The sequence below is a fragment of the Epinephelus moara genome, chromosome 18 (genome assembly GCF_006386435.1).
Source record: "Epinephelus moara isolate mb chromosome 18, YSFRI_EMoa_1.0, whole genome shotgun sequence".
NCBI classification, from domain to species: Eukaryota; Metazoa; Chordata; class Actinopteri; order Perciformes; family Serranidae; genus Epinephelus; species Epinephelus moara.
The window spans coordinates 38,108,825-38,135,437 of record NC_065523.1 but is presented as its reverse complement, the minus strand read 5'-3'; the positions used below and the strand labels follow the sequence as shown (position 1 = coordinate 38,135,437).

Genomic DNA, 26,613 nt, shown 5'->3' with positions numbered 1-26,613 from the left:
ATTCATGGTTTCACACTCACTTCTTACTCTGGAATCCCTGCTGATGTATCTGTGTGTGTATGTGTGTGTACCTTGCATTCATCAGCAGACAGATTGTGGTACAGAGGACATCCTGATATGGAGAAATGTCTCTCATGCCTCCCCGTTAGATGACCTGAGAGAAGAAGAGAAGAGACAGAGAGTTAAGGGTTGGTGTACAGGACATCTGATCCAATGAAAAATGTCGCAGCCCTCACCCAAAGAGTTGCACCCTGGTGTGGGACACTTCATGTTGAAGTTGTAGCTCTCGTGGAAGCGCCGTCGTTTGGGCCGGTGGGAGAGGTCGTGGGCGGCGGCCTCTTTGAGTGACAGCTCTTTGGCCAATCGCTCGTCCTCCTCTTGTGAAACAACAATATCGTTGCTGGAAGACACGAGGTCGTTGCCAGGGCTGGACACCTCGATGTCTGACTCTGAGGACGGGGCGTTACCTGTCGGGGTCCGGGGAGGCGTCTCGTCCCGGTCTGCACCCTGCTTCAGGTCTGCTGAGCCAATCAGGACAAAGAGAATGAGGGGGACTGCAAAAACACTGGGAATGAACTCATAACCACTGCATGAATCCATGGTCACAATGTGCACACATTTCTTATTTTCATATGACTGTTCACTTAGAAATAATAAAACACTTCCTTGCCGCTACGCCAGCCTCCTCAGTCGACATTATTGTCTTCAGTGGCTGTAGCTGGCTGAATCCAGTGGCATAAACCATGTCATGCAAGCTTTTTGGAAGGGGGTTATATCCTCCTGAGACCTGGACTTTTGTTTCGTATGCATTTTTAATTTTTCCTAGCTATTTGGGATCAGTAGGACCTGATAAGTATAAAAAACTCAACATTGTCAATGATAATAAAGTCCCAATGTCTTCAAACGAGTACTTCCTAATTCACTGTTGCTAAAATTTGTCAAATGTGTTGCCGTATCAAACTACAAACATTATTAAACATAAAAACAAAAGTTTCAACCATAATATGTGATCAGGTTTTGGACTTTGTCCACTTTGTCCACAGGAATCAGGGTCAGCTGCAGACTGACTTAGCAGAGATGGCTGCCATCTTGTTTTTACATGAATTAGTGTATTGTGATCTTACTACCACTAGATGGCACAAAAAGTGTCCACGGACGAGGACAACAGGTCTAAACCTAAAATGTGACACAGGGTCTCAGGACAATATAACGCTCCAAAGTTAGGCTGAATTTCGATGAACAAAACTATCATGGACATTTTCATCGGGGTCCCTTGACCTCTCACCTCATGACATCTGAATGAAAATGGGTTCTGTGGGGACACATGAGTCTTCCCTTTACATGCTAGCCCCGTGCAGTTTTAGGCAAAAACCATGTGGTTTTTCTCAAGCAGTACAAATATGTTAATTTCACCCATTGTATTGAAACATTTCTGCACACTGGGGTCCCTTAACTGTCTTTGAATTGCACAAATTGTGTTTAACTGGAAAGCTGAGACTCTGGTGGATTCAATGAGCCCAATTTTATTCATGTGTGATGATGTTAGTGCCCATAGCAGCCATTTCAGTGTAGTGAGACCATTTTTGAAACTTGACCTCACTGTATAAAATGACCTATAGTGACCTCTAGGATAATCACAGCCTCATGAAACTTTACAATCACAAACTGAAGACCTTGAATATTCAGAGGATGTTTGGTTTTCAAAGGCATCTCGACAGTAAGGGGGTTTCTCAGTAGTTTCCAGAGCAGAAGTGCTCACCCTACAATCACTGAAAAACGCAGTTCTTACAGAAACCTCCAAATGTCAAAAGTTTTTGTTTCCAAATCACAGCATGGATTTTTCTGTGGGGTTCCTCAATGTCTTGGTGTCTTGGTCTCAGTTTTGGAGGGATTTTTAACCACTTTTATTAATTCTCAAGTGTTCAAAACTGCTTAAATCTAGCACTAAATATGCGTTACGAGTAATATCAACCCAAAAATAGCTGCAACAACTTAGGAGACATAAATCATAAAGGGAATGGCCGGCATATTCTAAATAGGTGCCTTACCAAAACACAATGTTTACTACAGACTTATCACTAAACAAACTTGACACACAGAGCTGAGCTGCATCACAAATGTATGTCCAGGTTCTGGCTTTAAGATGATGTAAACCACTTTTATGTGGCATAAACTGATGACCTCCTACGTCCCCCTAAAGATCCCCTGTCCCCCCTAAAAAAGACAAAAATGGGTCTGTGGTAGGGAGGGCTGGAGCAGAGGAGGTTAACATGTACCCTGACGATCTAATTTTAAATGCTTGGCTCAGTTATGAGGAAGCTGAACTATTTCTCCCACAGAGAAAGTCGTCCCAGCACAAATAACACAGACTGAATATTATGGCTTTCACGCAGCGCAGCAAGTGGTGGAATAAATATAACTACTGTGGTTTTGACGACAGCAGCAGCACTCACAGAAAAAATGTCACTGATTAAAAATCTGTATCTGTCCTAAACAGTCATGCAAATGTTTTAACACTTCTCCGTCTCTATTGCCAAAAATCTATCTCAAGAGAACTCTCTATAGGCTGCAAATGTGACCACATGCAGATGCAGTTAACACCTTCCAACAGCAGCTGCCAGGTGAGAAATCCAATAGTAAAGACTGATGTTACTGCGGCAGAGGAGCAGTGTTTGAGCTCAGAGCGGCTGGCAGAAGAATGGGACACATCGCAGCTCATTTCCTTTCCTATTTCTCCACTCACATCGGACTATTTAAGATGTCAAGCAGGTTTTTGTTGACTCTAATTTCTCCCAGTGCTTAACAATTTAACTTTGTGTGACACCCTAAAACATATTTCCTGAGAAACCCTGCAGGTAGAGCAGCAAACAAAGACACAAAGAGGTATCTGCTGTTAAATACTGTGATCACAATACTGATTCATTTTCCTATAAGGACTATTTGACTACTGCATTATCACATCTTCACTATTCCAACTGAACTTGTATTGTGTTAAAAGTGCCAATATTTGATTGATTGCTAATGATAATAAGAATTCCCTAGAATTTCTCCAGCTTTCTTAAAGCGCCGGTCACATCTGTGTTCTCTTCTGTGTTTTTAAAATGGAAACTCTGCCGCTGGCAAAAAGTATAGTCAGGGCTCAATTTGTCTCCTATCCAGGAATTAGCTCTTGTTACATTAAATCTGGTGTTCCACAGGGGTCAATTTTAGGGCCCATGAGGTTTTTAATTACTTAATTTTTGTAAACTGGAATCTAATATTCAAATTTGTGAACAACAATAGTTGTTCTACAGTAAGTCTTTGGTTAAACCTTCTGTTTTAAGTTGTTAGAGTTTTGCTCTGACTTTTTCATCTTTCTATTTTGCATTGTGTAAATAAACAAACAAAAACCTGGTTCACGTGGCAAAGACATGATGCAAATTCATAAATTGTGTTTAACTGTGTATCGTAATATAACTCTTCAGATTGTTTGATGATACGGCTCAGTGTTGAGACACTAAGAGATTAAACTGAACAACCGAACAATCAAAACGCAGATATATCTGCTTTACTGGAAACAGATCACCTGCTCCTGCAGAGACTGAAATTAGACAACAGATGCTGCGTCTTCGTGCTCGTCCCAGTGTCCAGGATGTGTACCGAGATATATTTGCCTTCTTTATAATCAGGGACACACTGTGATCACAGAGAGGCCTCATGTCATCGGCTGAATGGCACCACGATGAATGAATGAAGCATGCAGAGATGCTCCTCCTCCTCCTCCTCCTCTTCCTCACATTCAGCTTCCATTTCATCTCTGCCATCTCATCAGTCTTTACTTTTACTCTCCCTCCTTCCCTCTGTCCCCTGACTTTACTGCTCTCATCACTTTTTTTCATCTTCTCATCTCCTCTTCCTCCTACTGTGCCTGTTTCTGCTCTCTTATAACAAATTAATTTATGATTTCTTCCTCCTGCTGCCAGAGGAGGTGAAAGAAAAACAGCAAAATCACCCTTTAATGTAACGCAAGGCTCTAACGTCTCAGACAAACAGGAAACACTTCTGTCCTCACCGTTTGCCTCAGTGTCTGAGCCAGACGACCTGCTCTGACGCAGTGGGTATTTTTTGGCTGTGGTGTTTGTCGCCCCCTGTTGGCTGCGTGTGATCCTGCGCCCGGAGGAGAAGACGGACGCTGCCACTGCTGTTGCTGCTGCTGCTGCTGACTCTGCTGCTGAATCCTGGCCTTCGTCAGGACCTGTGGCTGCAGGAGAGCTGCTCCGTGCTGAGCTGCAATTATCTAGAAGAGAGGAGATTACTTTAAAATTTCCAATTTGGTTTTTAAAACACTGTATAAAACACCTCAATTTAATGCTTTAAACACCTTTTTAAAGACTATTTTTGACCAAATTTAAGACTGATTTGGACTAATCACCTTGTTCTTATACAAAAAATGCAGATAAACATATAGATTAGTGATCCTGTGCAGAGGTACGTATGAATATGGTTATCAGAATCAGTAAGGTTAATCTACATTTTGCTGACAGGTAAGTTTAAGTATAAAGAAGGAAAGATAGTATAGACCCTTTTGTAAACAGTGATGATGTATTTTGTGGGCGGAGCTGAACTAGTGGCAGAAAGGGAGAGTAGTGGTGTTGATGTGAGCGCCAAATAAAACGTAAAAAGCACTATAATGTTTATATTCTTGACTCGTTTTTATATCCACGAGTTTATGATCCAAGTGTAGTGGGAAAAAAGTTTTGTCTCCAGTTAAGTAGAACCTCGATATTTAGGCTAATCACTGCTGATCAGTAGAGGAGTGTGTGTTCGGCTTATTGAAATTACTTAATTATTTATGTAGTGAAAGATGAATAAAAACAAGAATTAGAAAAACTCACGTTTGTCAAAAATGGATTGTCTTATTGTCCTTGAGTAATAGTTGTGGAAGTTAATGTGGAAGGACAACTTATCAAAGTGCTAGCGCGCTAGCTAGCTAACGCTGTCTGCTTATTAACACTTCAGGTTCACCACTGCTCACTTTACAAAGGACACTGCAAGGAAGCCTATTATGTGCATTTGAATCCCACCTGCATCCAGGCGGGGAAAGTGAAAGGCACCCTCACATTAGCGATGTAGCTAATGTAGCTAGCGGGCTACCTGTGGCTGATCGCTGACAGCTAGAAACAAACAACGACCCAGTGTCCGTTTATTCATCTAAACAAAGAACCTGTTTTCTTGTGGTGTCCTTTCTAAAATGAGCAAAGGTGAAAGTCACTATTCTGTTATGATCAAGGAGTTAATACACAGACAGCGTTAGCTAGCTAGCTGAAAAGTTGTCTGTTACTTCCACATTACATTAGATTATATGTGGACGTCTCCACGAGTTTTAACCAGGGACAATAAGACGAATCCATGTTTGACAGATATGAGTTTATACAGTTCCTGATGATGAATTATCTTTCACCATGTCAGTAATTCTATTCATGTAAACCAAACACACACTCCTCTGCTGAGCGTCCAGCAGCGATTGTATCCTGAATATTGAGATTATAATTAACTGGAAACGAAACTTTCTTTTCTACTACGGCATCCTCTGCAACGGTTTTCTATAAAAATGAAGGTTATCTCAATCTGTATTCCTGTTCTGACATCCAAGGACACAGGAAGACATTTTTATTCCAGGTATGTCGACTGTTTCTCTCTGATGTCGGCTGTTTTTCTCTGCCACCAGTATGCTCACGCAACTACTGTAACGTAACTGTGACGTCCACTAAAAACTGGTCTGTTAGGTTCAGTGGATTGTTTAAAGGCCCAGACGCATCGAACCTGCGTCTTGGTCAAAAACTTGCTCATGAACACACCACAAAGACTACAACTGATGGCCAACCAGCCCAACACTGGTATCTTTAGGTTTCAGATGAATAGATGATGTCGGTACCCCAACAGAAGGGGGACCAAAAATTGGTAACGTATGGAACGGTTCCATTGGTGCCATCCACAACTTTTCCCAGTGGAAACGGAAAAAAAGCGCACTGAACTGAACCATCCCGTACTGCTCTGTGGAAACAGGGTTTTAAAGGCCCAGATACACAAAACTGACCTCAAAGAACTAGCTGCAATGAAGCTGACTGTTGCATCTCAGCCAAAAAGTTGCTCATGAACACACTGCAAAGACTACAGCCAATGGCCAACCAGCCCAACACTGGTATCTTTAGCTTTTAGATGAATAGATGACATCAGCAAAGATTAATCAGATTAAACAATAATAAAAATAATTATTTTTATGTTGATGTCTACATGGAAACTTGGCTAAATCAAAAATTTAACTATCTACTGAACTGCATTAAGAGTTTCCCGAAGTCTAGACGGATTTGTTAAACCTGAGCCGTCTGAAACGGAGCGACTCCAAACTAAAATATTAAGAAGAAGACAGAGTTACTTGTTGTGAATATCCTCGGTGGTTGTGAAGAAACTAATCCAGCCACAGAAAAGAAGACTGAACCTCTGAACCTGCTTCTGTTTGGAGAAATTTAGCCTCTGTTGTGTTTCGGAGCCTCCAAGGGGACGAGGATGGAGCAGCCAACTTCTCTCAGTAACAAAAAGCAGAGGAAACAGTGTCACCTTTTTTTTCTCTGCTGTAACCCCCCACCCTCTGGCAGCTACAGCAGAAAGAGGTCACACAGGGGGTGGGAGTGGAGTTTGTTTGTGTGTCTGTGGTGGGGGAGCTCGGCCTGTCTGAACCCATTCATGCTTTACGGCTGCCCATATATAATATACACTGCAGTGGGGGGGGGGGGGGGGGGAGTGCGCACACGTCTCTCTGTGGTCCCTGCATGAAAACATCCTCATTCAAATCAATGACACACATAAATCAATTTTTTCCGAATGTAGAAATGTGTGGCTGGATAACTAATATGTTTGATTAAATATGTATGAAAAGACAAACATTACCACCTAAGTTAACTGTGGCTGAAGAGAAGAAAACATTCTGTACTATAACAAATAGGTTTAATTATTACTAAAAGGAAGATGGTACTTTCTAACTTTCTAAAGTCTACTTCGAGGTCACAGACACTGGGGAGGGTCCTCCTAAAGTTCTGAAATACACTGATGTAATTACACTAAGGTTATTCTTAAGATAAGTGATCCCTTAAAGAAGAGGTGGGCAACCTGCAGCTCCAAACAACATGCAGCTCTTTAGCTCCTCTCCAGCGACTCCCTGTGGCTGTGACAGAAAATTATTATAAATATTATATGGAAATGAAAAAGTTATTATTATTTTTGATTTATCATTTTAATTTTCATTTATTCTTGTTCACTGATTTTTTTTCGTCAACTAAGATGTGCGTCATATGTCTGTGGTCTGAGACATAATTTGTCACTGGAAAAAAGGTAATAAATTGCAATAAATCACAAAATATTTTATCTCAACACGTTTAAAATCACAATAATGTCGTATCGTGACTTATGTAACGTGATAATATCGTATCATGGGGCCTCTGGTGATTCCCACCCCTACTGAAATCATCACTACCAATGGCTACAGTCGTCTTGAGTCTTCTGGCTGAGCGATGGGGGCGGCAGTAGCTCAGTCCATAGGGACTTGGGTTGGGAACCAGAGGGTCGCTAGTTCTAGTATGGTGCTGTATAGGTGCCAGCTTGCCTGCTGGGCTCTGTCAAGGTGCGCTTGAGCAAGGCACTGAACCCCCAACTGCTCAGGCACTGCTCCAGGGACAGTCCCCTCACTCTGACATCTCTGCATTTGATGCATATATGGGTCATGTGTGTGTATGACAACAGAGTGTAAAGAACTGGATTTCCCCTCGAGGATTAATGAAGTATGTCTCCTTCTGTGGACTCCAAATCCAGAAGGGAAAAAGTCTCAGGGGAAAACAGAGAATTTAATAGTGCGTGGACAAATCTGTTGGTGTCTGGTCGCTGACCATACTCACATATTTTGGGACTGCCTAAAAATACAGACATTCTGGAAAAACCTTAAAGGAGAAATGGAGAGAATCCAGGATCTGGACATTCCCTTGGACCTGTTGTTATTTTTACTGGATGTACTGCCTGATCACTGGTTTACCACAAGCAAGTGTTGTATCCTGCATATGTTAGTGATGACTGCAAGAAAAACAATAACTACTAATTGGATGACGCTCAACCCTCCCATTACTATTCAATGGCTGCAAAAAGTCAAACAGGTTTACATGATGGTGCACAAGACAGCTCAGCTACAACTAAAACTCCCCGTTTTCAAAAGGAGATGGACATCAGTTATTAGCTCCTTTTACACTGCCAGATTTTCGGTGAATGTTGGGTCATTTTGCCGGCAAGCTGCGAGCGTTTAGACACACAGAGCCGGATTGGCGAGTTGATCCGAGGTGCCCAATTTTCCGCCTCATAGGGTAGACATATTGGTGGAACCTTTTTAGTTTAAACAGACCGAGGCGGCCTTCNTTGCTGCACTCCCCGATTTTGTTTTTATACTGCCAATGCTGAAAGAAGACTGATTGGGCTTTCCTGCAAATTTGCACAACTCCTGTTTAAAAAGGGCTTTAGATGACCCTGTTTAGAGAGCTTGTTTATTATTTTGAGATTTAATTATTTGTGGATTCATGCGTATATATATATGTGTATGTACATGTATGTGTGTAATATGTGTATGGATGGATGCGTATGTCCATGGAGGGCGAACACTTTGTAGCTGTGTGTCTTCTACAGCCGTGTGACGAATCTTCACCCACATGTGAATTTATGTCAGGTACAACACACTCTCAATGTGAGAGAAGCTGCTGCTAAATGTCTTTAAAAGAAGCTGAAAACGTATCTGTTCACTTTAACTCGCTCTGACTTTCCTCACACAGGTCTGAAACTCATTCTATTTACGCTTCACGCTGCTGCAACTGTGTTAAAATCTTACTTGATTTTATTACTTATAGTTTCACAACTATGATTTCATGAATCAGTTAATTCATGTTTTAAACTGTTTTAAATGTCATTTTATATATTTATTTTATGTAAATAAAGGTAATAGTTATTATTATTAGTCAATACTTAAGTCAGTGTCGTAAGTTGGTTTAAATCAAATTAATATTAACAGTCCTTCAATACTATAAATGTATGACATACCAAACTATAAGTGCTGTAAATGTCCCTCCTGATGTTTCTTAATCTTCAGTTTCTCATCCCAAACTTTATTTTGTTCTTCTCCAGGTGACATAATTAATCTGTGTGAATCAATTCCTCCTATAATGGATTATGTTTCATAAACTCATAATGTTTATTTACCTTGTGAGCTGCGGCTGAGTCGCAGTGACGCGCGGGTCAGGCGCGTGCTGCTGCGCCTGTGCACGCTCTCTGCAGCTTCGGTGTGCTCGAGGTCGGCGGAAAAATCCGAGTCCTCCGTCCCGTCCGAGCTGCTGCCGGCGGTCCTCTGAAAAGTTACCGGAAATCTGCGTCATTAAACCTGGACTGTCACCGACATTTTTATCAAAGGAAACAGAGAAGTATTATTAAACTGATAATTAAAGATTTTTTTGGTTTGTTTTTTTACCAGTGGATAATTCAACAAAGATCCCATGCTGGGGGAGGAGCATCACCTCCTCCACATCACCTCCTCCACATCTCCTCCGGCTCTGCTCCCCTCCTGCCTCCTGCCTCCTAACGCGATGGACGTCTTAATAAATACTCTAAATAAGCCTCATCACATCACCTCCGGTTCACCCCGAATAACACCGACTGCATCTGGTACCGAGCACCATACGACAACACCCGAGTGCAGCCTCCGCGTGAGGTCCCAATATGAAGCCAATAAACTGTCTTACTGTTATAAGACTGTTACCATGGTGACCCCAACTGCTCAGTTAAGACAAATGAAATAATAACAGGTCCCATCACTGTCTGTTCTCTCAGTGTCCCTGCCTGTGTCTGTATCTGTCTGCACACGGAGTGAACGGGGCGATGCTGATAACGGAGGCGTACCGGGACTCACCCCGCAGAGACCCGGCCGGGTGGGGGTTGGGCAGGGGGACCCTAGCAGGAGCCAACATGTCATTTGCATTGAGCAAATAAAACACTGTGAAGCCCCTCCACCCTCTGAGACAACAGCTCAGATGTGATATTATTGGGCTGCTGATTAAGAATTAAATAAAGAAAGAAGTCATATGTTGTACAGCCCTCTGAGGGAAATATTGGACTTTATATATAAAATAATATAAAAATTAATATAAAATTTAAACGGAACTGAAATGATCTGTACAGCCCTTTAAGGCATGCTTTGTGACATTAGGCTATAATAAACTATGACCTGACCTATATTTCTCTGTAGTGTAGTCACTGCACTTAATATTTAGGCCACAATCATATTTATTTGTAATTTCTACATATGTCACATATAATTTACACAGGTTTACCCAAGAAATAGAAATCAGGAGAACTACACCATAAATCAAAATTAGCCTTCACTATACGACAAATATAAATAAAAAAAGGTACAGTAAATACAAAAAAAGAGAAAAATAATTACAATACAATACTCATATACCAATGTACAACATACAGTGCTTTATGACCTATTAATGTGCAAAATGATGTGACATCACCATTATGCTACTTGCCTTTAATATTAATAAAAATGAATGATTTTTTTTTAGTACTTTTCAGTCAATTATAATAGTACCACTGGATTTTTAATATTAGTAAAAATAAACAATATTTTTTATAATACCTCTCAATAAATTATAAGACTACCTCTGTCCTTTAATATTATGAAAAATAAACAACATTTTTATAATACTTTTCAATAAATTTCAAGTGTACTTCTGTCCTTCAATTTTTAAAAAAAAAAAAAAACAACAACTACTTATTTAATACTTTTCAATACATTTCCAATAGTATTTCAGTTTAAATGTACTATTGTCGTAAACTTGAATATATACGAACTACACTTTTTAATGATACTTTCAATAAAGTTTAAGAGTACTACTCTTTTAATATTAATAAAAATGAATTACATTTTTAGTCATTTTAAATACATTTTAATAGTACTATTGTTTAATATTACCACTGTATTTTAATGTAAAAAAAAAAAAAAAGAACAACATTTTAATAATATTGTCAAATATATTTCTGAGCACCACTGTCTTTTCATAAAAACAAAAATTATCAACATTTTTTAAAATACTTTTCAATACATTTCAAGAGTACTTCTGCTCTCCAATGTTTTTAAAAATAAACTAATTTAATATTTATTTAAATAATTTTTGAGAGTAAAAGTATAACTGTCTTTTATTTGAATAGAAATTAACTATATTTTAACAATACTTTTCAATAACTTTTAAGAGTAATTCGGTCTTTTAATATTAATAAAAAATGAACTACATTTTTATAATATTTTTCAATACATTTCCAGTAGTATTGCAGTTTAATAGTACTATTGTCTTTCAATATGAATAAATACGAACTACACTTTTTAATAATACTTTCAATAAAGTTTACTACTGCCTTTTAATATTAATAAAAATGAATTCAATACATTTTAATAGTACTATTGTTTAATAGCATCACTCTGTTAATATTAATAAAAATAAACTACTTTTTTTATCAATAAAAAATAGATTTTAAAGGTATTAAAGACAGGGGCAAACAATACCAGGCGAAAAGAAAAATAACTGTAGAAACTTCTCTACGCTACAGCGCGGACATCACAGCTCATTGAACGTTAGTGTTTCTGACAACTTCACAACAAGAAGCCAAGCACCTCATTAACATACGACCAATTAGATTAAAGAGGAGGCGGGGTTTGAGAGAGTCGGACCAATGAACGTAACCGCTGCCCAGATTCTGTCCAATCACAGCGTTGTTTTGGTGCGGACGCCTCGCTCCATCCTCGCACTCAAAGAACAGCCTGTTCCCTTTCAACAGTTACAGCTGCCGTTACCGACATTACCGGAGGTCAGCGTCTCTGTGCGCGCCGCCAGCTGCTGGACATGTGACCGAATTTACACAGCCCAAATTTTCAAAGCTTTTCTCACTGTGTTCCGAAGAAGCGACAACTAATAAACAACAACAACAACACGTTCCTTCAACTCAGCATAAACATTAGCTAGCATAGCCTTTAGCATCAACACGAAACACGAGCTCAGATGAGTGACTCTACAAACCTCCATATTCAATTAAAAGCTACAACTTATTAACGGGGTCTTGTAGGATCTCATGTCAGCTCACAGGTGGCCGGAGGGTTTCCCCCACACAGTTAGATTTCGGGCTAACATTAGCTATGACGTTATGTTGTTGTGTGTCCGCTCTAACGGCTGAGTGTCTTACCTTTCTCCGAGGCATCTTCAAACCTGCGCCGTACGTCGCCTCTGTCAGATTATTACTTCCTGCTTCAGAGACAATTTATCTCCAGGTTTATTAATGATAAGAACAAGAGATCGCCAGCTTTTGATATGAGCCAACTCAGCTGAAAAGGCGCACCAATTTTTCCGCACTTCCTTGAGAGTACAGCGCAAACTCGAGGTCCGTTCGCAAAATGGCTCCGTGTGGAATCTACAGTGGTGGCGGAACCTTGAGTCAACATACTGAACACATTTCAGTGCGCTCATGTGGACTGTAAAATGTCTTACCCTCCTAAAAAAAATTAAATACTCGTTAGTCTCTAAGATGTTATTCAATAAGCTGTTCAGGGTGAAAACTATGTTAATTAAAACATGTTGCAAGTAGCACAGACTGGTGCCACCTGCTAGAACCCGATGAACAAAATAAAAATAGGCATTTAAAGTCGCTGTCGGTAGCGTACACAAACCGCAAGCATTACGTTGTTTGCTTAAATCCAGTCTAATTAATGAGCCATGTTTTTTAATATGAACCCGCAGTCACTGACACAATACCGGAAGTAAGTAGTAGTGAAGCTCTCGCTCCCGCGGAACCACCTGCCTAAACCCAACTCGTGTTTTAACTCAATTTAATACATATTTAAAATTGCTAGCGTCCGATATCTTACAAAAATCAAAACAAAGCAAAAATCCAGTGTAAATAAAGCCCTACGAAACCTGACACAACACCGGAAGATACCGGAGTAAATCCTCTCGCTCCGCGTGGAAACGTGTTAAAAGCCCATTGGTGTTTTAACAAAATTTAAAACACATCTAAAACTGCTGTCGTTAGCTTATAAAATCCGTAAACATTACGCTACTTGTTTAAATCCAGTCTTATAAATGAACCCTGAGAACCCGGACACAATACCGGAAGTAAGCAGGAGTGAGACATCGCGCCCCTCGAAGAACCACTTGCTTAAACCCAATAAGTGTTTTAACAAAATTAAAAATATATCCAAAATTATAATAAAGCTATGAGTCGCTTACAAAACCTGTAAACATGACGTTGTGTTTAAATCCTGTCTAATAATTCGACCCTTATATAAAGGACACAATACCGGAAATACGTAAGGGTGAAGCCTCTAGCTCTGCGCGGAGCCACATATATTATAAATACGAATTATTACAATTTAATTCGGAACCACGTGCTAAAATCCAATAGTTGTTTCGACGGAATTAAATTTATATCTAAAATGGCTGTTGTTAGCTGTAAAAACCGTAAACATTACGTTGTTTGCCTAAATACAGTTCATTAAATGAACCCCGAGACACAACAACGGAAGTACGCATGGGTGAAGCCTCTTGCTCCGTGTATGTCAGATCTGCACGTCCGCCGCCACAGCTCAGGTCTCGAGCTAGTGGGAGGGAAGCTAGCACGCTGTGTTTGAAGTAGAGTGGGGCATCAGTTGTCCTTTTATCTTCCTTAATTTCAAGTACCACCTTTACAAAGTTAACAAAGTAAATATTCTTCATTAACCCAGCCCAGAAACGAAGACACAACACTTCCGGTGTGACTTGTAACTATTATGGCTGGCAGCACCATCAAGACTGTGCACGATATTTTTCAAAGCATGGAGTCCGGACCTGCAGCAGCTTCCAGCAGCGCCACTGCACAGGTAAACTTATCAAGCTTAAGTCACAGCAGGAGACTGAACGTCTGTCGTTGGAGTGAAACTGATGTTAAACTGCGTCCTGACAGATGTTAGCATGTTTCACTGCTCACTGAGGTTAGCATGTTCCTGCTCAAGTGTGTGACCCATGTGAAGTTCATTAACTGTCAGTTGACTGTAACTCACAGGACAAACACGTGACTTTAGACTGTACAGCACTTAGTTATGAAATGTCAGATGTTTGGACACATGTCTCCACTTTGACTGAAGTGTCATCAGCTGAGTGTCCTCCGTCCCCCACAGTCTAATCTGACATCTTGACTCTCTGATGTCAACACAGTGATGGAGGAAGTGTTCAGATTCTTTACTGAAGTGAAAGTGCTGAACAAATACGAGGGGTGGGGGGAAAACATCATAATAAAGTTATAGTGTAACATGTCAAAAAAAATCTTAAAAAGTCATTCTATAGTTGGAAAAAATAATCATAAAGTCTTATTATTATATTATATCATAAAAAAAATAATTAGAAAAAGGCATCATATAATATGTAAAATATATATATATATATATATATATATATAATACTTACAGTATATTTAAAAAAACATAGGTATTTCAAAACAATTCATAAAAAAGTAATACTGCAGTATGAAATATTTAAAAAAAAAAATAATAGTATTGTATGTCAAAAAAGTCATTTAAAAAAATCAATGTATAGAATGTCATAATTCATAAAAAGTCATTGTAGAGTTGGTCAAAAAATCATTTTAAAGTCATAAAAAATTAATCCAAAAAAGTCATAGTAAAAATTGTCCAAAAAAATGATAAAATGTAATACTATTGTATGTCAAAACAATTCACAAAAAGTAATACTACAGTATGAAGAATGTAAAAAGTAATGGTATTGAATGTAAAAAAAAAAAATCATTTAAAAAAATCAAAGTTTAGAATGTTGAAATTCATAAAAAGTCATTGTATAATTGGTCAAAAAAGTCATTAAAAATCACAGTATAGTGTAGCCAAAATATTCTTACAAGTAAAAGCCCTGCAAGTAAAAGTGTGTAAGTATGATTAGGAAAATGCACCAAAAGTATTAAATGAAAAAAAAAGACTCAGTGCAGAAAAGTCTCAAAGAAAACTGAAACAAACTCAAAATTATTTTAAATAGATTTAAACAATTGAAAGGAAAAGCAGCAGATCCTCACAAAGCTTCAACCAGGCGTGTCACGCTGTATCGTTATTGTCTGTTACTGTGAAATACTGATAGTATTTCAATAAGACACATATGATAATATATATATATAATATGCCCTATTTGTTGGCTACAGTTTTGTACAGTTATAGTTATCTTTGCCCCCAAAAAGAGACAAAATGCACCATAAATGAAGTTAAAATATGAATTTCACAGATCGTTTTTTAATTAATTTTTTTCCAATGCATTTTGTGATAATACTGTCATCGTGATTTTTTTTTTTGGCCACGCTAACCGTGTAGTGAAAATCTGAAAATTGAGCCAGCCCTTGCTGGAACCATGTTTATCATCTTTCCTTAAAAAAATTTACGAAAAAATTCTGTCATTTCTTAATAAATGGCTTTAATTACTTAAAAATAATCGATTTATCTACCAATCATTTCACTTGTATAAACCGTGTAGTCGCTTAATTTATAACAAAACTTTTTTATTGAATTCCAACACAATTCCCACACACAGACACATCTAGAAAACAAAGACAGCTCAGGTGAAACCAGCTAAAGAGGACAAAAATATATATATAAGAAGCTTACTGTGTGTTTTGAGTGTGAAAATCTTGATTTGTAAAGTAACTAAAGCTGTCAGATAAATGTGGTGAAGTAAAAAGGTGTAATATTTCCCTCAGAAATGTAGAGCAACAACAATTTATTGATGAGCTGTCAACTATTAAATTACTCACCAACTAATATGATAATTGATTTATCGGTTTGAGGAATTTTTTTAAAGAAAAATAAAACTCAAAATTCTAAATCCAGAGTCTTAAACATGATTATTTTCTGGTTTCTTGCCTCCTGTGTGACAGTAAACTGAATATCTCTGGGTTGAGGACAAACAAGATGTTTGAGGACGTCATCTCGGGCTTTGGGAAACACTGATGGATGTTTTCTAAAATAATTTTCCGACATTTTCTGACCGATCAACTTATCGATTAACCTAGAAAATTGACAGATTATTCAACAGTGAAAATAACTGTTAGTTGCAGCCTTACTGACGTGTAGTTGAGTCGAAGCAAAGTAGCTCTAATTTGTACTCAAGTACAGTACTTGAGTAAATGTACTCAGTTCCATCCTTCCACTGTGTGAGCAGGTGTTAAATGCAGGAGCTGGTCAGATGATTTGTTGGTGACGTGTCTGATCTCGTCCCCGCTGTTTGTCTTTATAACAACACACTGAATTCAGGTCATCGAAGGAGAATGTATCTGTGGGGAATTATTATAACGTGACACCAGCTGTAGTTTGATCTGTGCAGCTAACTGAAAATGAGCTCAGTGGTTCACAGAGAGGTTCGCCTCTGTACTTTGGTCCTCTGTCTGTAAATAGTTGACACGCTCTCGTCTTTTATCGGTCACTGTCCAGCTGAGGCGGCGTCTTCCTGACCAATAAAACGTGAGCATAGGTTTGGGTGTCTCTCAGGTACAGTCAGTGTCAGATGGGCCCCAGTTAGAGGCATTATGACAGGAAGTGTTCATTATTTATTATGATATTAGCACATTATAAAGTGGAGTAGAATTTGAAAGCTTGCTCGGCTGCTCTCTTCCTCCTGACAGATAAGAAACAATAAATTGTGAAGACAATAAAGCCTCCACAAAAATAGCATTTTAAGTCTTGTGTGTGATTTATCCTGGCTTCATATGAGCAGAGGAAATCTCTGTTTGTCGCTAGGCTAATTTATACAATGTAAAATGCCATAGGCTTGTGCTAATAAAGTTAGCATGTTGTATTTGTTTGGAAAATGTGTCCAGATAAAGACAAGTGTTTGTCTGTGAATGCTGCGAGTTATAGTGAAGCTGATTTGTGTTTGAAACTGTCTCTATTAAGCCATTTTTAATGTGTGTTTAATGTGTGTTTTGAATCAACTAAACTTTACAGCACTTCACAGAAACCTCCACCGCCCCCTAGTGTTGTGGAGGTGTAACTGCAGAGTGACAGAAGTATAAATGCTTACAACAGCATAGGCTCTGCATAGAGCTGCTGCACAATTATAAATCCTGCTCCACTCTCAACATTCAAGAAATCCCTCAAACACACCAGAAAAGTGTCATATAACTAATGTATTATTGTTATTATTATTACATTAATACAGTTCTTCTAAAATCAGCTGGGCAGATTTTTGCTTTTCTGCAGCTGTGAGGAAATATTCCCGTTCTCTCACACATGAAAAGTGTATTTTTGGAAGAAAGTTGTTTCTTTCATAACATGAGTATGAGTGTGTAAGAGCCAGAGCACCTAAGCTCATCCAACATGCATCTACACTCAGATGAGAGAGGTTGCACTGCAGACATCAGAGTATGTTCATATATATTTAATCAGGAGTCGAGATCTGATTGATAAGTGAACACTGACTGTCACTCTGTCCTCCCCCAGGCCTGGCTGCAGCATCATTCCCGTTCTCTGGGTCTGTTCATCGATGGGAAGTTTGTCTGTCCAGCCGACAGACAGAGTTGCTCCCTGACTGATTCTAAAGGTAAAAACAGCTCGACCTAGAAACCTAGAAAAATAATCCTGACAAAACGTTTTTCTCTGCATTTTACAGATTTAAAAAAAAATAAAAAAGGAACCTAGAAACACGATCTTAACAAAACTTTTTTCCACCTGTTCTACAGATTTTAAAAAGTTAAGGAAACTAGAAAAATTGTCCTGACAATTTTTTCCCACCTGTTTACAGATTTTCCAAAAGTTCAAGAATCTAGAAAAAATGTCCTGACACAACTTTTTTTCCCAGCTGTTTCACATGTTAAAAAAAAAAAAATTAAGGGACCTAGAAAAACTGGCCCTACAAAAAAAATTTCCATGTTTTCTTTTTTTAAAGATTAAGAAAAAATAAGGAATCTAGAAAAATGATCTAAACACAGGAGAAAAATTGAGGTCAGACTTAAGAAACGGATCACCAGAATTTTATTTTTCCCACCTGCCTCTCAGGGCTTCTGTATAAACTGACCACATGCATGTTTTTCCTCCTCTGGTCTCCAGGTGTTAACGTGTGCAGCACAGTGTGCGCTGTGGAGGAAGACGTTTCCCAGTGCGCCTCCTCTGCTGTTAACGGCTACAAGGCGTGGAGCAGCCTGAGCTGCTACCAGAGAGCCAAAGTGCTGCTCAGGTACGATAAACCTCAGGAAGCTCAGCACTGACTGTCTCGTCCACTGTCCTAACATCCTGTCCTCCACCAACAGGTTAGTGAGTGTCCTTGGGCAGCACGGTCAGTGTGTGTCGGAGTTGTGTGAGCTGTGTGACGCCGCCTGCTCGCCCTCCGCCCTTGTCAGACTGCTGCAGTACTACAGTGGCTGGGCTCAGCTCAGAGACACGCTCATCACTGACTGGACACCGCTGGGTGAGGTTAACTGTGTGTAGCTTGTCGAGCGACGTTAACCACCAAAGATCGAAAATCTGACAAATGGTAACTGAGTTTCAGTCCAGCCTGCAGCCCTCGAAGACATCAGCAAGTGGCCCAATATTCAGTGGCTAGATACAAGCTATGCTAACAAGTAAACTTGCCAATAGACTAGGATGTTAGCGAGTTAGCTTGCTAACTAGGTAGGCTTTACTTGCCAATAGAATAGAAGCCAGTTAGCTTGCTAAGTAGGTACGCCATGCTAACACGTAACCTTGCCAATAGACTAGAATATTAGCGATTTAGCTTGGTAACTAGGTAGCTATGCTAATGAGTAAACTTGCCAGCAGACTAGAATATTAGGGAGCTAGCATGCTAAGTAGGTAGGCCATGCTAACAAGAGAACTTGCCAAAAGGCTAGAATATTAGCGATTTAGCTTGGTAACTAGGTAGGCTTTACTTGCCAATAGAATAGACTATAAGCAAGTTAGCTTGCTAAATAGGTAGGCTATGCTAACAAGTAAGCTTGCCAATAGTGTAGAATATTAGTGGTTGTTTGTTAAGTAGGTAGGCTGTGCTAGCAATTAACCTTGCCAATAGACTAGAATATTAGCGATTTAGCTTGGTAACTAGGTAGCTATGCTAACGAGTAAACTTGCCAGCAGACTAGAATATTAGGGAGCTAGCATGCTAAGTAGTTAGGCCATGCTAACGAGTAAATTTGCCAGTAGACTAGAATTTTGTTAAGTAGGTAGGCCATGCTAACAAGTAACCTTGCCAATAGACTAGAATATTAGCAATATAGCTTGGTAACTAGGTAGCTATGCTAACAAGTAAACTTGCCAGCAGACTAGAATATTAGGGAGCTAGCATGCTAAGTATGTAGGCCATGCTAACAAGTAACCTTGCCAATAGACTAGAATATTAACGATTTAGTATGCTAAGTAGAATAGACTAGAATATTAACGATTTAGTATGCTAAGTAGGTAGGCCATGCTAACACGTAACCTTGCCAATAGACTAGAATATTAGTGATTTAGCTTGGTAACTAGGTAGCTATGCTTATGAGCAAACTTGCCAATAGACTTGAATATTAGCAAGTTATCTCGCTAGCTAGGTAACTGCTAACGAGCAAACCTGTCAATAGACTAGCATATTAGCGAGTTAGCCTGCTAAGTAGGTAGGATATGCTAACAAGTAAACTTGCCAATAGACTATAATACTAGCGAGTTAGCTTGCTAAGTAGGTAAGTCATGCTAACGAATAAAGTTGCCAGTAGACTAGATATTAGGGAGTTAGCATGCTAAGTAGTTAGGCCATGCTAACGAGTAAACTAGCCAGTAGACAAGAATTTTGGCAAGTTAGCTTGTTAAGTAGGTTTGCCATGCTAATTAGGCACCTTGTCAATAGACTAGAATATGAGCGTGTTAGCTTGCTAACCAGGTAGGCTTTACTTGCCAATAAAATAGAATGTTAGAGAGTTAGTTTGCTAACATTGCAGGCCATGCCAATGAGTAAACTTGCCAATAGACTAGAATGTTAGCGAGCTAGCTTGCTAACTAGGTAGGCCATGCTAACGAGCAGACTTGTCAGTAGACTAGAATGTTAGCGAGTTAGCTTGTGTACTAGGTAGGCCATGCTAATGAGTAAACTTGCCAGTCAACCAGAATATTAGTGAGTTAGCTTGCTAACTGGATAGGCTGTTAAATTGTGATGATTGCAGGTTTTTCCGACTGAAAAATTATATTGTCCTTAATAGTTGTAAACAATATTCTAACCTATTGGCGAGTTTACTTGTTAGCATAGCCTGCCTAAATAGCAAGCTACCTCACTGATATTCTAGTCTATTGGCAAGTTTACTCATTAGCATAGCCTACGGAGTAAGCAAGCTAACTAGCTAACCCTGCAGTAGCATGTAAGGATTTTGTTCGATGTTACTGAAGATTTTATTCAGTTGTATGAACTTAATTTTGGGAAACTAGCTTAGCTCTGAAGAAGCACAAAGGAATTTTGAAAGAAGCACAGGAGCAGCACACTGATGATGTCAGAGGGCTGTGATTGGTTGATTGCAATGTTGATACAGGAGCAGGTCCTACACGTACACATCGTTAATTTTCAATAGTTTTTGTTTATTTGTTTGTTTTTCCTGTTTTCCAGGTGTGGTGGCCGTGGTCGTCTCTGATGACTGCTCTCTCTACTCCCTCATGCTCAAAGTCCTGCCAGCACTGGCCATGGGTAACTATTAATTAGTTGACTACTAATTAGCTGATCACTGCAGCTCATTATTTTTTTCTTCAGTTTTTGTTTAATAATCTGTTGTGAATTATAACTGAGTCGTGCCTTCTTTTAGGGAACTCCGTCATCGTCGTCCCTGGTCGGAGCAGCGCCCCTCCAGCGCTCCTGTTGGCCCAGCTTTTTACAGGAGCAGGACTTCCTGCCGGAGCTCTTAATGTTTTAACAGGAAGTGACCTGTCGCTGGGCGCCAAAGTGGCCCAGAACTCCAGCATCAGCTACGTCACCTACAGCGGCAACAAGCAGGTGTGTGTGAGAAAACCAGAGGAGCGTAACGTCACATCTGAAGCTTTCAAAGCTGTTTTAAATGTTCCTAGAACTCCTGAATCATTACAGCAGTGTCTCCTCACGTCTGTTTCAGGATGGGATGACGCTGTGTAAGGCCACAGCAGGGATGGGCGTTCCCGTTTCTATCTCACCCTACATCGGCGCTAGCTGTCCCTTCATCATCTTTGAGTCAGCTGACATTGACAGCGCAGTGGACGGAGTGATGGAGGCGGCGTTCAAGAGGAAACGAGAGGTGATTAACATCAATAAGTTTCGTCTATAGAAGGACAGAGTGCGTCCACGACCGCCGCGATTCTTTACCAATCATCTCCTCCTCTCCCCCCTCAGGTCCACTGGGTGCTGTGTGTGCAGGAGAGCGTGCTGGACAGTGTCGTGGCTCGTCTCAGGCTCTGTATGGCCGGGATGAAGTGTGTGTCCCTGCACAGTGATGGGGCCAGGCTCCTGGTGGACGTTGCAGTACAGGACGCTCAGCATCAGGGGGCGACGGTGAGTCAGACACACAAACATCAGCTGTGTTGAGCTGCAGCGACGCACCAGACGAGTTACTGAGAGCAGAGCCCTGCACAGGTCCATTTGTGAGAAACCCGTGAATTTATGCATATACGTAGTTTTACCTGTCGCACAGCTTTTTTGGGGGTTACCCATCAGGTAGCCGACCAGTGCAGGACTCTGACTGAGAGTAGAGCAGAACTGAGGTGATGCAAACTAACTGGACTTATATTATTTGAATGTACGCCGACACCAAGGTGTAGGAAACTGAGGGAGCTGTAAGGAACAGGTGTTTAAGTTTCTAACTTGGTAGAAAAAAACAGTTATTTTTCTTTCTCTGGTCCCCAGTTGGTTCAGTCCTGCGCTGCCCCCCCCTCAGGTGCTCAGTACCCTCCCACAGTGCTCTGCGGGGCAGCCCCCTCCTCTCCATTCGTGGTCAGCCCTCCTCCTGGACCACTGCTGCCGCTCATGACCTTCAGAAGCAACACAGAGGCAGTGACGCTGGGTAAGATAGCCTCTGAGAGTGATGGAGATGAATGAGTGAAAAGTTTTTGACAGTTAAAGGAATACTTCAACCCCCATATGACAGTTTGTAAATTGACTACTGACCCCATCTTATGTTGTATTCATGAAGATAACGGTATTACCGTGGGGTGGTAATTCTAGATCTTGAAAGCCTCCAAAGTGAAAAAGGGAAAAAACTCTTGATGTAGTGAAGTCATAGGGTCCACATTTAACAGCAGCTAAACTACATCAAAACATCCATCCACACATCTTGTGCGGTGTAATCTAAGTCTCATTTATCCAGTTGTATCCTCAGTACTTCCCAAACAGCCCATCCTGACAGGGAACTGAACCGAGAGTCAAACTCCATTGAGAAAAACAGTAATTTTAACTTGCTGAACACAGGAGCTGCTGGTCTGTCACTGCCTTGATCAGTCCGTTAGTTTGTGTTATTGTGTGACTTAGTTGAATCCAAACGACCCTTTTTAAAACACCAAAGTCACACTAACACTCAGTTTCCACAAGTACCACAGTAAAGGTGGATTTATAGTTGTGTGTCAGCTCGATGCAGAGCCTACATCATTGTGAGCATTTATACCTGTGTGGTGGTGTGTCTGTGTCACTCTGCAGTTACACCTCCAAAACACTAGTCGGCAGCAGGGTTTCCGTGAAGTGCTGGTAAAGTTTAATTGATTCAAAACACACATTAAGCACACATTAAACACACATTAAACACACATTAAACATGGCTTAATAGAGACAGTTTCAAACACAAGTACACAAATCAGCTTCACTATAACTCGCAGCATTCACAGACAAACACTTGTCTTTATCTGGACACATTTTCCCCACAAATACAACATGCTAATGTTATTAGCACAAGCCTATGGCATTTTACATTGTATAAATTAGCCTAGCAGCTAGCAGAGATTTCCTCTGCTCATATGAAGCCAGGATAAATCACACACAAGACTTAAAATGGTATTTTAGTGGAGGCTTTACTGTCTTCACAATTTATTGTTTCTTATCTGTGAAATTAAAGTAAATCAAAGCTTTGTTTCCACTGAGGGAAATGGTTTCAGGTCACAGAGACAGACAGGAGGTCTGCGTCACTGTGACGTGTAGTTACATTTCTGGACAGGTGCACATCAGGCTACAGCGTAGGGGACACTGTCGATTCTATGCAGAAGTATAAATCCTGCTTAACAGTGTGTGTTCTTCACAGGAAACCACAGCCCTCATGGTCAGGCAGCCTCCATCTGGACTGAAGACCTCACACTGGCTCTGGAGACAGCCAAGAGGTTCACACACTCACACACTTCTTTTTATCTTCTATTTGATCTTTTATCTGCTATTATTCAAAATCCATGTCTGATTTAGACGCTGATCTTTTATACAGCATATTTAGTTTAGATATTCACTATGACACGTTGAGTAGGAATATTGTCTTTTTTTGTGTAACTGAACATTTTGTTGGTGTAAACACAGTCAGTGACATGGTTTACAGGGACGCCTATGTAATGGAGCCATTGTTCATGTTATTATTTACACCTGTGCTTTTGGAAAACGTCTGCTCTGAAGGATCTTTTACTCCGACTCATGTTTCCTTCTTCTTCTTCTGTCCTCAGTCTGTCAGTTGGCTCTGTGTGGGTGAATTCCCACTCTGTGTCTGACCCCTGTCTGCCTGTCTCCGGTCACAAAGACAGCGGCACCTGCACTGACGGAGGACAGGAGGTGGGTTTCACAGATTATCACACACTTAATTTGAGGTTTCAGTCACAGTTTGGACTCGGCCCTTTACCACTTTTATTTTGGCGCTCTGTACACACACCAGACACAAACATATCAGTCTTGTCCTGAATGTTGATGTCCTCTCTGCTCTCTTACAGGGTCTGTACCAGTTCCTACGTCTGTCCTCGTCCTCTCCTCCTCTTCCTCGCTCCTCACCCGTCTCTATGGACTACTCAAAGTATGGAACAGCAGCGTCTCCAGCAATCATTCCTGAAGACTGTGACGCTGCCAGGTGGGTTTTTTAATAATTTTTTCTGAGATGAAGTCTTACAAGTATCTTGAAATTTTGATTTATGATTGTCTTTCTTTAAAGCCTCACATCAGAAAAAACTGAAGTTTGAATTGAATTTTTATTTTTGAAACAAGTGTTGCTTTTCCTTCGAGACCAAAAGGAGACTTGTTGCTGCCACCTTTATGTCTGTGCTGGACTGTGGCGATCTTACGTCTACACACCCTGGATACTGTTACCCATAGAGCACTTAGATTTATGACAAATCTTTAATCACCATCGCTGTCTGTAAATTCAAGTTGGATGGTCTGCCTCCTCCACTCGTAGACTAACGCCACGTCTCCACCAAACCCTTTCAGTCCAGCACCTTTCGAACCAGCAGTAAGCCTTCAGACATGGTACCTAGACCCTCGGTCTGTTCAGACAGTCCTCTTAAATGTGGGCGGGGTTGTTGTCACTCACTGCTCCGTCCAGCACTCGCTGTATTTCCTCATCAGCGGTGACACAGATGGAAGTCTGCACCTGGTTTATCGTCCACAGAACGAGGCTGCACGCCCACATTTTCACAACAAAATAGAACAGGCTGCAGTGAGAGTCTCTCTCCATGGGATATTTAAAAATAGCAGCTTTGTGCATTTAGTCCTTCTCAGGCAAGCTCAGGGGTTTAGTGTTGCTGTAGCCCACAGGAAGTGAGGATTAGAATATATGACCTTCACATAATCCGCTCCAAATTAATCTGTATGTCTGTGAGTTGTTCTCATTTTAAATTGTTTAATGTTTGTCTTTTGTCTGCAGCTGTATTATTTGTGCTGCTGCTTGTCTTGACCTCATTAAAAAAAGGTCTCAGTGAGTCTTTTACTCCTGGCCAAATGAAGGTCAAAGAAAAAAAAGTTATAAGCACATTATGTATGAACTGTAAGTACTTGAATAACAGCATGCTGTGCAGGATAAATGGGATTTTGCACGTCTGCCACATACCTCTCCCTCCGTCCTCCCCCCTCAGTGCTCCAAAGTCCTACCTGCAGTTTGTTGCTGGTAAAGCATGTAAATCAGTGTCTGGCTGCAGTGTGGTGGTGCAGTCACCAGGGGGCGGCAGCGTGTTAGCCTACTGTCCAGATGGAGGTCGGAAGGACGTCCGCAATGCTGTGGAGGCTGCTGCCAAAGTCCAGCCTGGGTGAGAGCTTCGACACACACATACACATGCAAACTGGGCCAAAGAACACAGACAGGTGCTCGTTGTGTTTTGGACACGTGTCCAGGTCAGACATGGACTGAGCTGATAGGAGACACACTTTTGAAATTCTGTCTGTGTTTGGATGTGTGTTTGGTAGCCTTGACTGTCTGTGCCTTTTAAAAAACAGTTGCAACAAAGGATAATGATGAAATCATCATTGATTCATTCTCTGTAACCACTTATCCTGTTAGAGGTCACAGGTGCTGGAGCCTATCCCAGCTGACACTGGGTGAGAGGCAGGGTTCACCCTGGACAGGTCACCAGACTATCACAGGGCTGACACATAGAGACAGACAACCATTCACACTCACATTCACACCTACGGACAATTTAGAGTCACCAATTAACCTGCATGTCTTTGGACTGTGGGAGGAAGCTGGAGCACCTGGAGGAAACCCACGCTGACACAGGGAGAACATACAAACTCTGCACACTGAAGGGCTCCCCCACCCCGAGGTTTGAACCAGGGACTCACTTGCTGTGAGGCGACAGTGCTAAACACTGCACCACCGTGCCACACATAATAATAAACTAAGTAATAATTAAATAATAGAAAAGCAACAGATCAGCAACATTTCAGGGCTGTGAGGAACAGTTAGAAGCTTCGAAGCTTCATTTATACCGTTGACATTTGAATTCTGAATCAGCATTCAGATCCTGCACACCTTTTTTGTATTTTTTTTCAAACCTATTCATGCTGTTTCAACCCAGTATTTCTGCACAGTTGCAGTTCAACATCACTTCACACTAATATTATCAGTACAATCCTGATTCCAAAGAAGTCATGACGCTGTTTAAAACGAGCACAAAAACATAATTAAATGATAATAATAATAATGGAGTAAATGAGCATTCAACACATCAGAGTCGAAGTTTAAACATTAAATATATTTCATTTTACCATATTTAACTGAACCTTGGTCAAGGACGATTGTGGAATTATTGCATTTTGTTTTTATTTATTTGTTTTTGTTTTTTATTTTTTTGGAGTCAGGGTTGTAATACACTGGAATTGGATTCCAGTCGAGGCTGTGTAGGATTGTTTCCAAAAACATTTAACTCCAAATTATTGTTAAGTCCAAAATTCAAAAGTTATTAAAACAAGATGGATGTAATGCTTTTATTGAACAAAATATTCAGCTTCAGTCCATTTTGTTGGCGTTTAGCCTCAAAAACAATATCTGGGAACTTTTATAATGAGGACTAGCAGCTTTACAGGAGCTCACAGACAACGATTATCA

At 40.3% G+C, this 26,613-nt stretch overlaps 2 protein-coding genes and 1 long non-coding RNA gene across 7 annotated transcripts in view; 1 reads left to right on the top strand and 2 right to left on the bottom strand.

Moving 5' to 3' along the window:
• Window positions 1–13,217, bottom strand: part of LOC126405556 (histone acetyltransferase KAT7-like) — a 33,930-nt gene extending 20,713 nt beyond the window's left edge. The window contains exons 1-5 of one of the 5 annotated variants that reach the window (XM_050069337.1): window positions 12,304–13,217; window positions 9,268–9,412; window positions 4,052–4,276; window positions 237–518; window positions 72–154 (exon numbers count right to left, since the gene is read on the bottom strand). In XM_050069337.1, coding sequence (XP_049925294.1) covers window positions 72–154; window positions 237–518; window positions 4,052–4,276; window positions 9,268–9,412; window positions 12,304–12,318 — 750 coding nt within the window. In that variant the 5' untranslated portion in view covers window positions 12,319–13,217. Of the gene's footprint in view, window positions 1–71; window positions 155–236; window positions 519–4,051; window positions 4,277–9,267; window positions 9,413–9,532; window positions 10,425–12,303 lie in introns of those variants that run through there. The other 4 variants (XM_050069340.1, XM_050069336.1, XM_050069339.1 and 1 more) reach the window with 4 other exon arrangements.
• Window positions 13,218–13,679: 462 nt separating this feature from the next.
• The window catches only part of aldh16a1 (aldehyde dehydrogenase 16 family, member A1), a 28,209-nt gene continuing 15,275 nt past the window's right edge, over window positions 13,680–26,613 (top strand). Inside the window, exons 1-13 of the mRNA XM_050069329.1 lie at window positions 13,680–13,972; window positions 17,582–17,681; window positions 18,188–18,314; window positions 18,388–18,545; window positions 20,703–20,780; window positions 20,896–21,083; window positions 21,199–21,357; window positions 21,453–21,611; window positions 21,963–22,119; window positions 23,344–23,419; window positions 23,747–23,852; window positions 24,008–24,141; window positions 25,142–25,312. Coding sequence (XP_049925286.1) covers window positions 13,883–13,972; window positions 17,582–17,681; window positions 18,188–18,314; window positions 18,388–18,545; window positions 20,703–20,780; window positions 20,896–21,083; window positions 21,199–21,357; window positions 21,453–21,611; window positions 21,963–22,119; window positions 23,344–23,419; window positions 23,747–23,852; window positions 24,008–24,141; window positions 25,142–25,312 — 1,703 coding nt within the window. The 5' untranslated portion in view covers window positions 13,680–13,882. The remainder of the gene's footprint in view (window positions 13,973–17,581; window positions 17,682–18,187; window positions 18,315–18,387; window positions 18,546–20,702; window positions 20,781–20,895; window positions 21,084–21,198; window positions 21,358–21,452; window positions 21,612–21,962; window positions 22,120–23,343; window positions 23,420–23,746; window positions 23,853–24,007; window positions 24,142–25,141; window positions 25,313–26,613) is intronic.
• The window catches only part of LOC126405588 (uncharacterized), a 365,681-nt gene continuing 363,242 nt past the window's right edge, over window positions 24,175–26,613 (bottom strand). The window contains exon 3 of the long non-coding RNA XR_007571591.1: window positions 24,175–24,505. This is a non-coding gene — a long non-coding RNA (uncharacterized LOC126405588). The remainder of the gene's footprint in view (window positions 24,506–26,613) is intronic.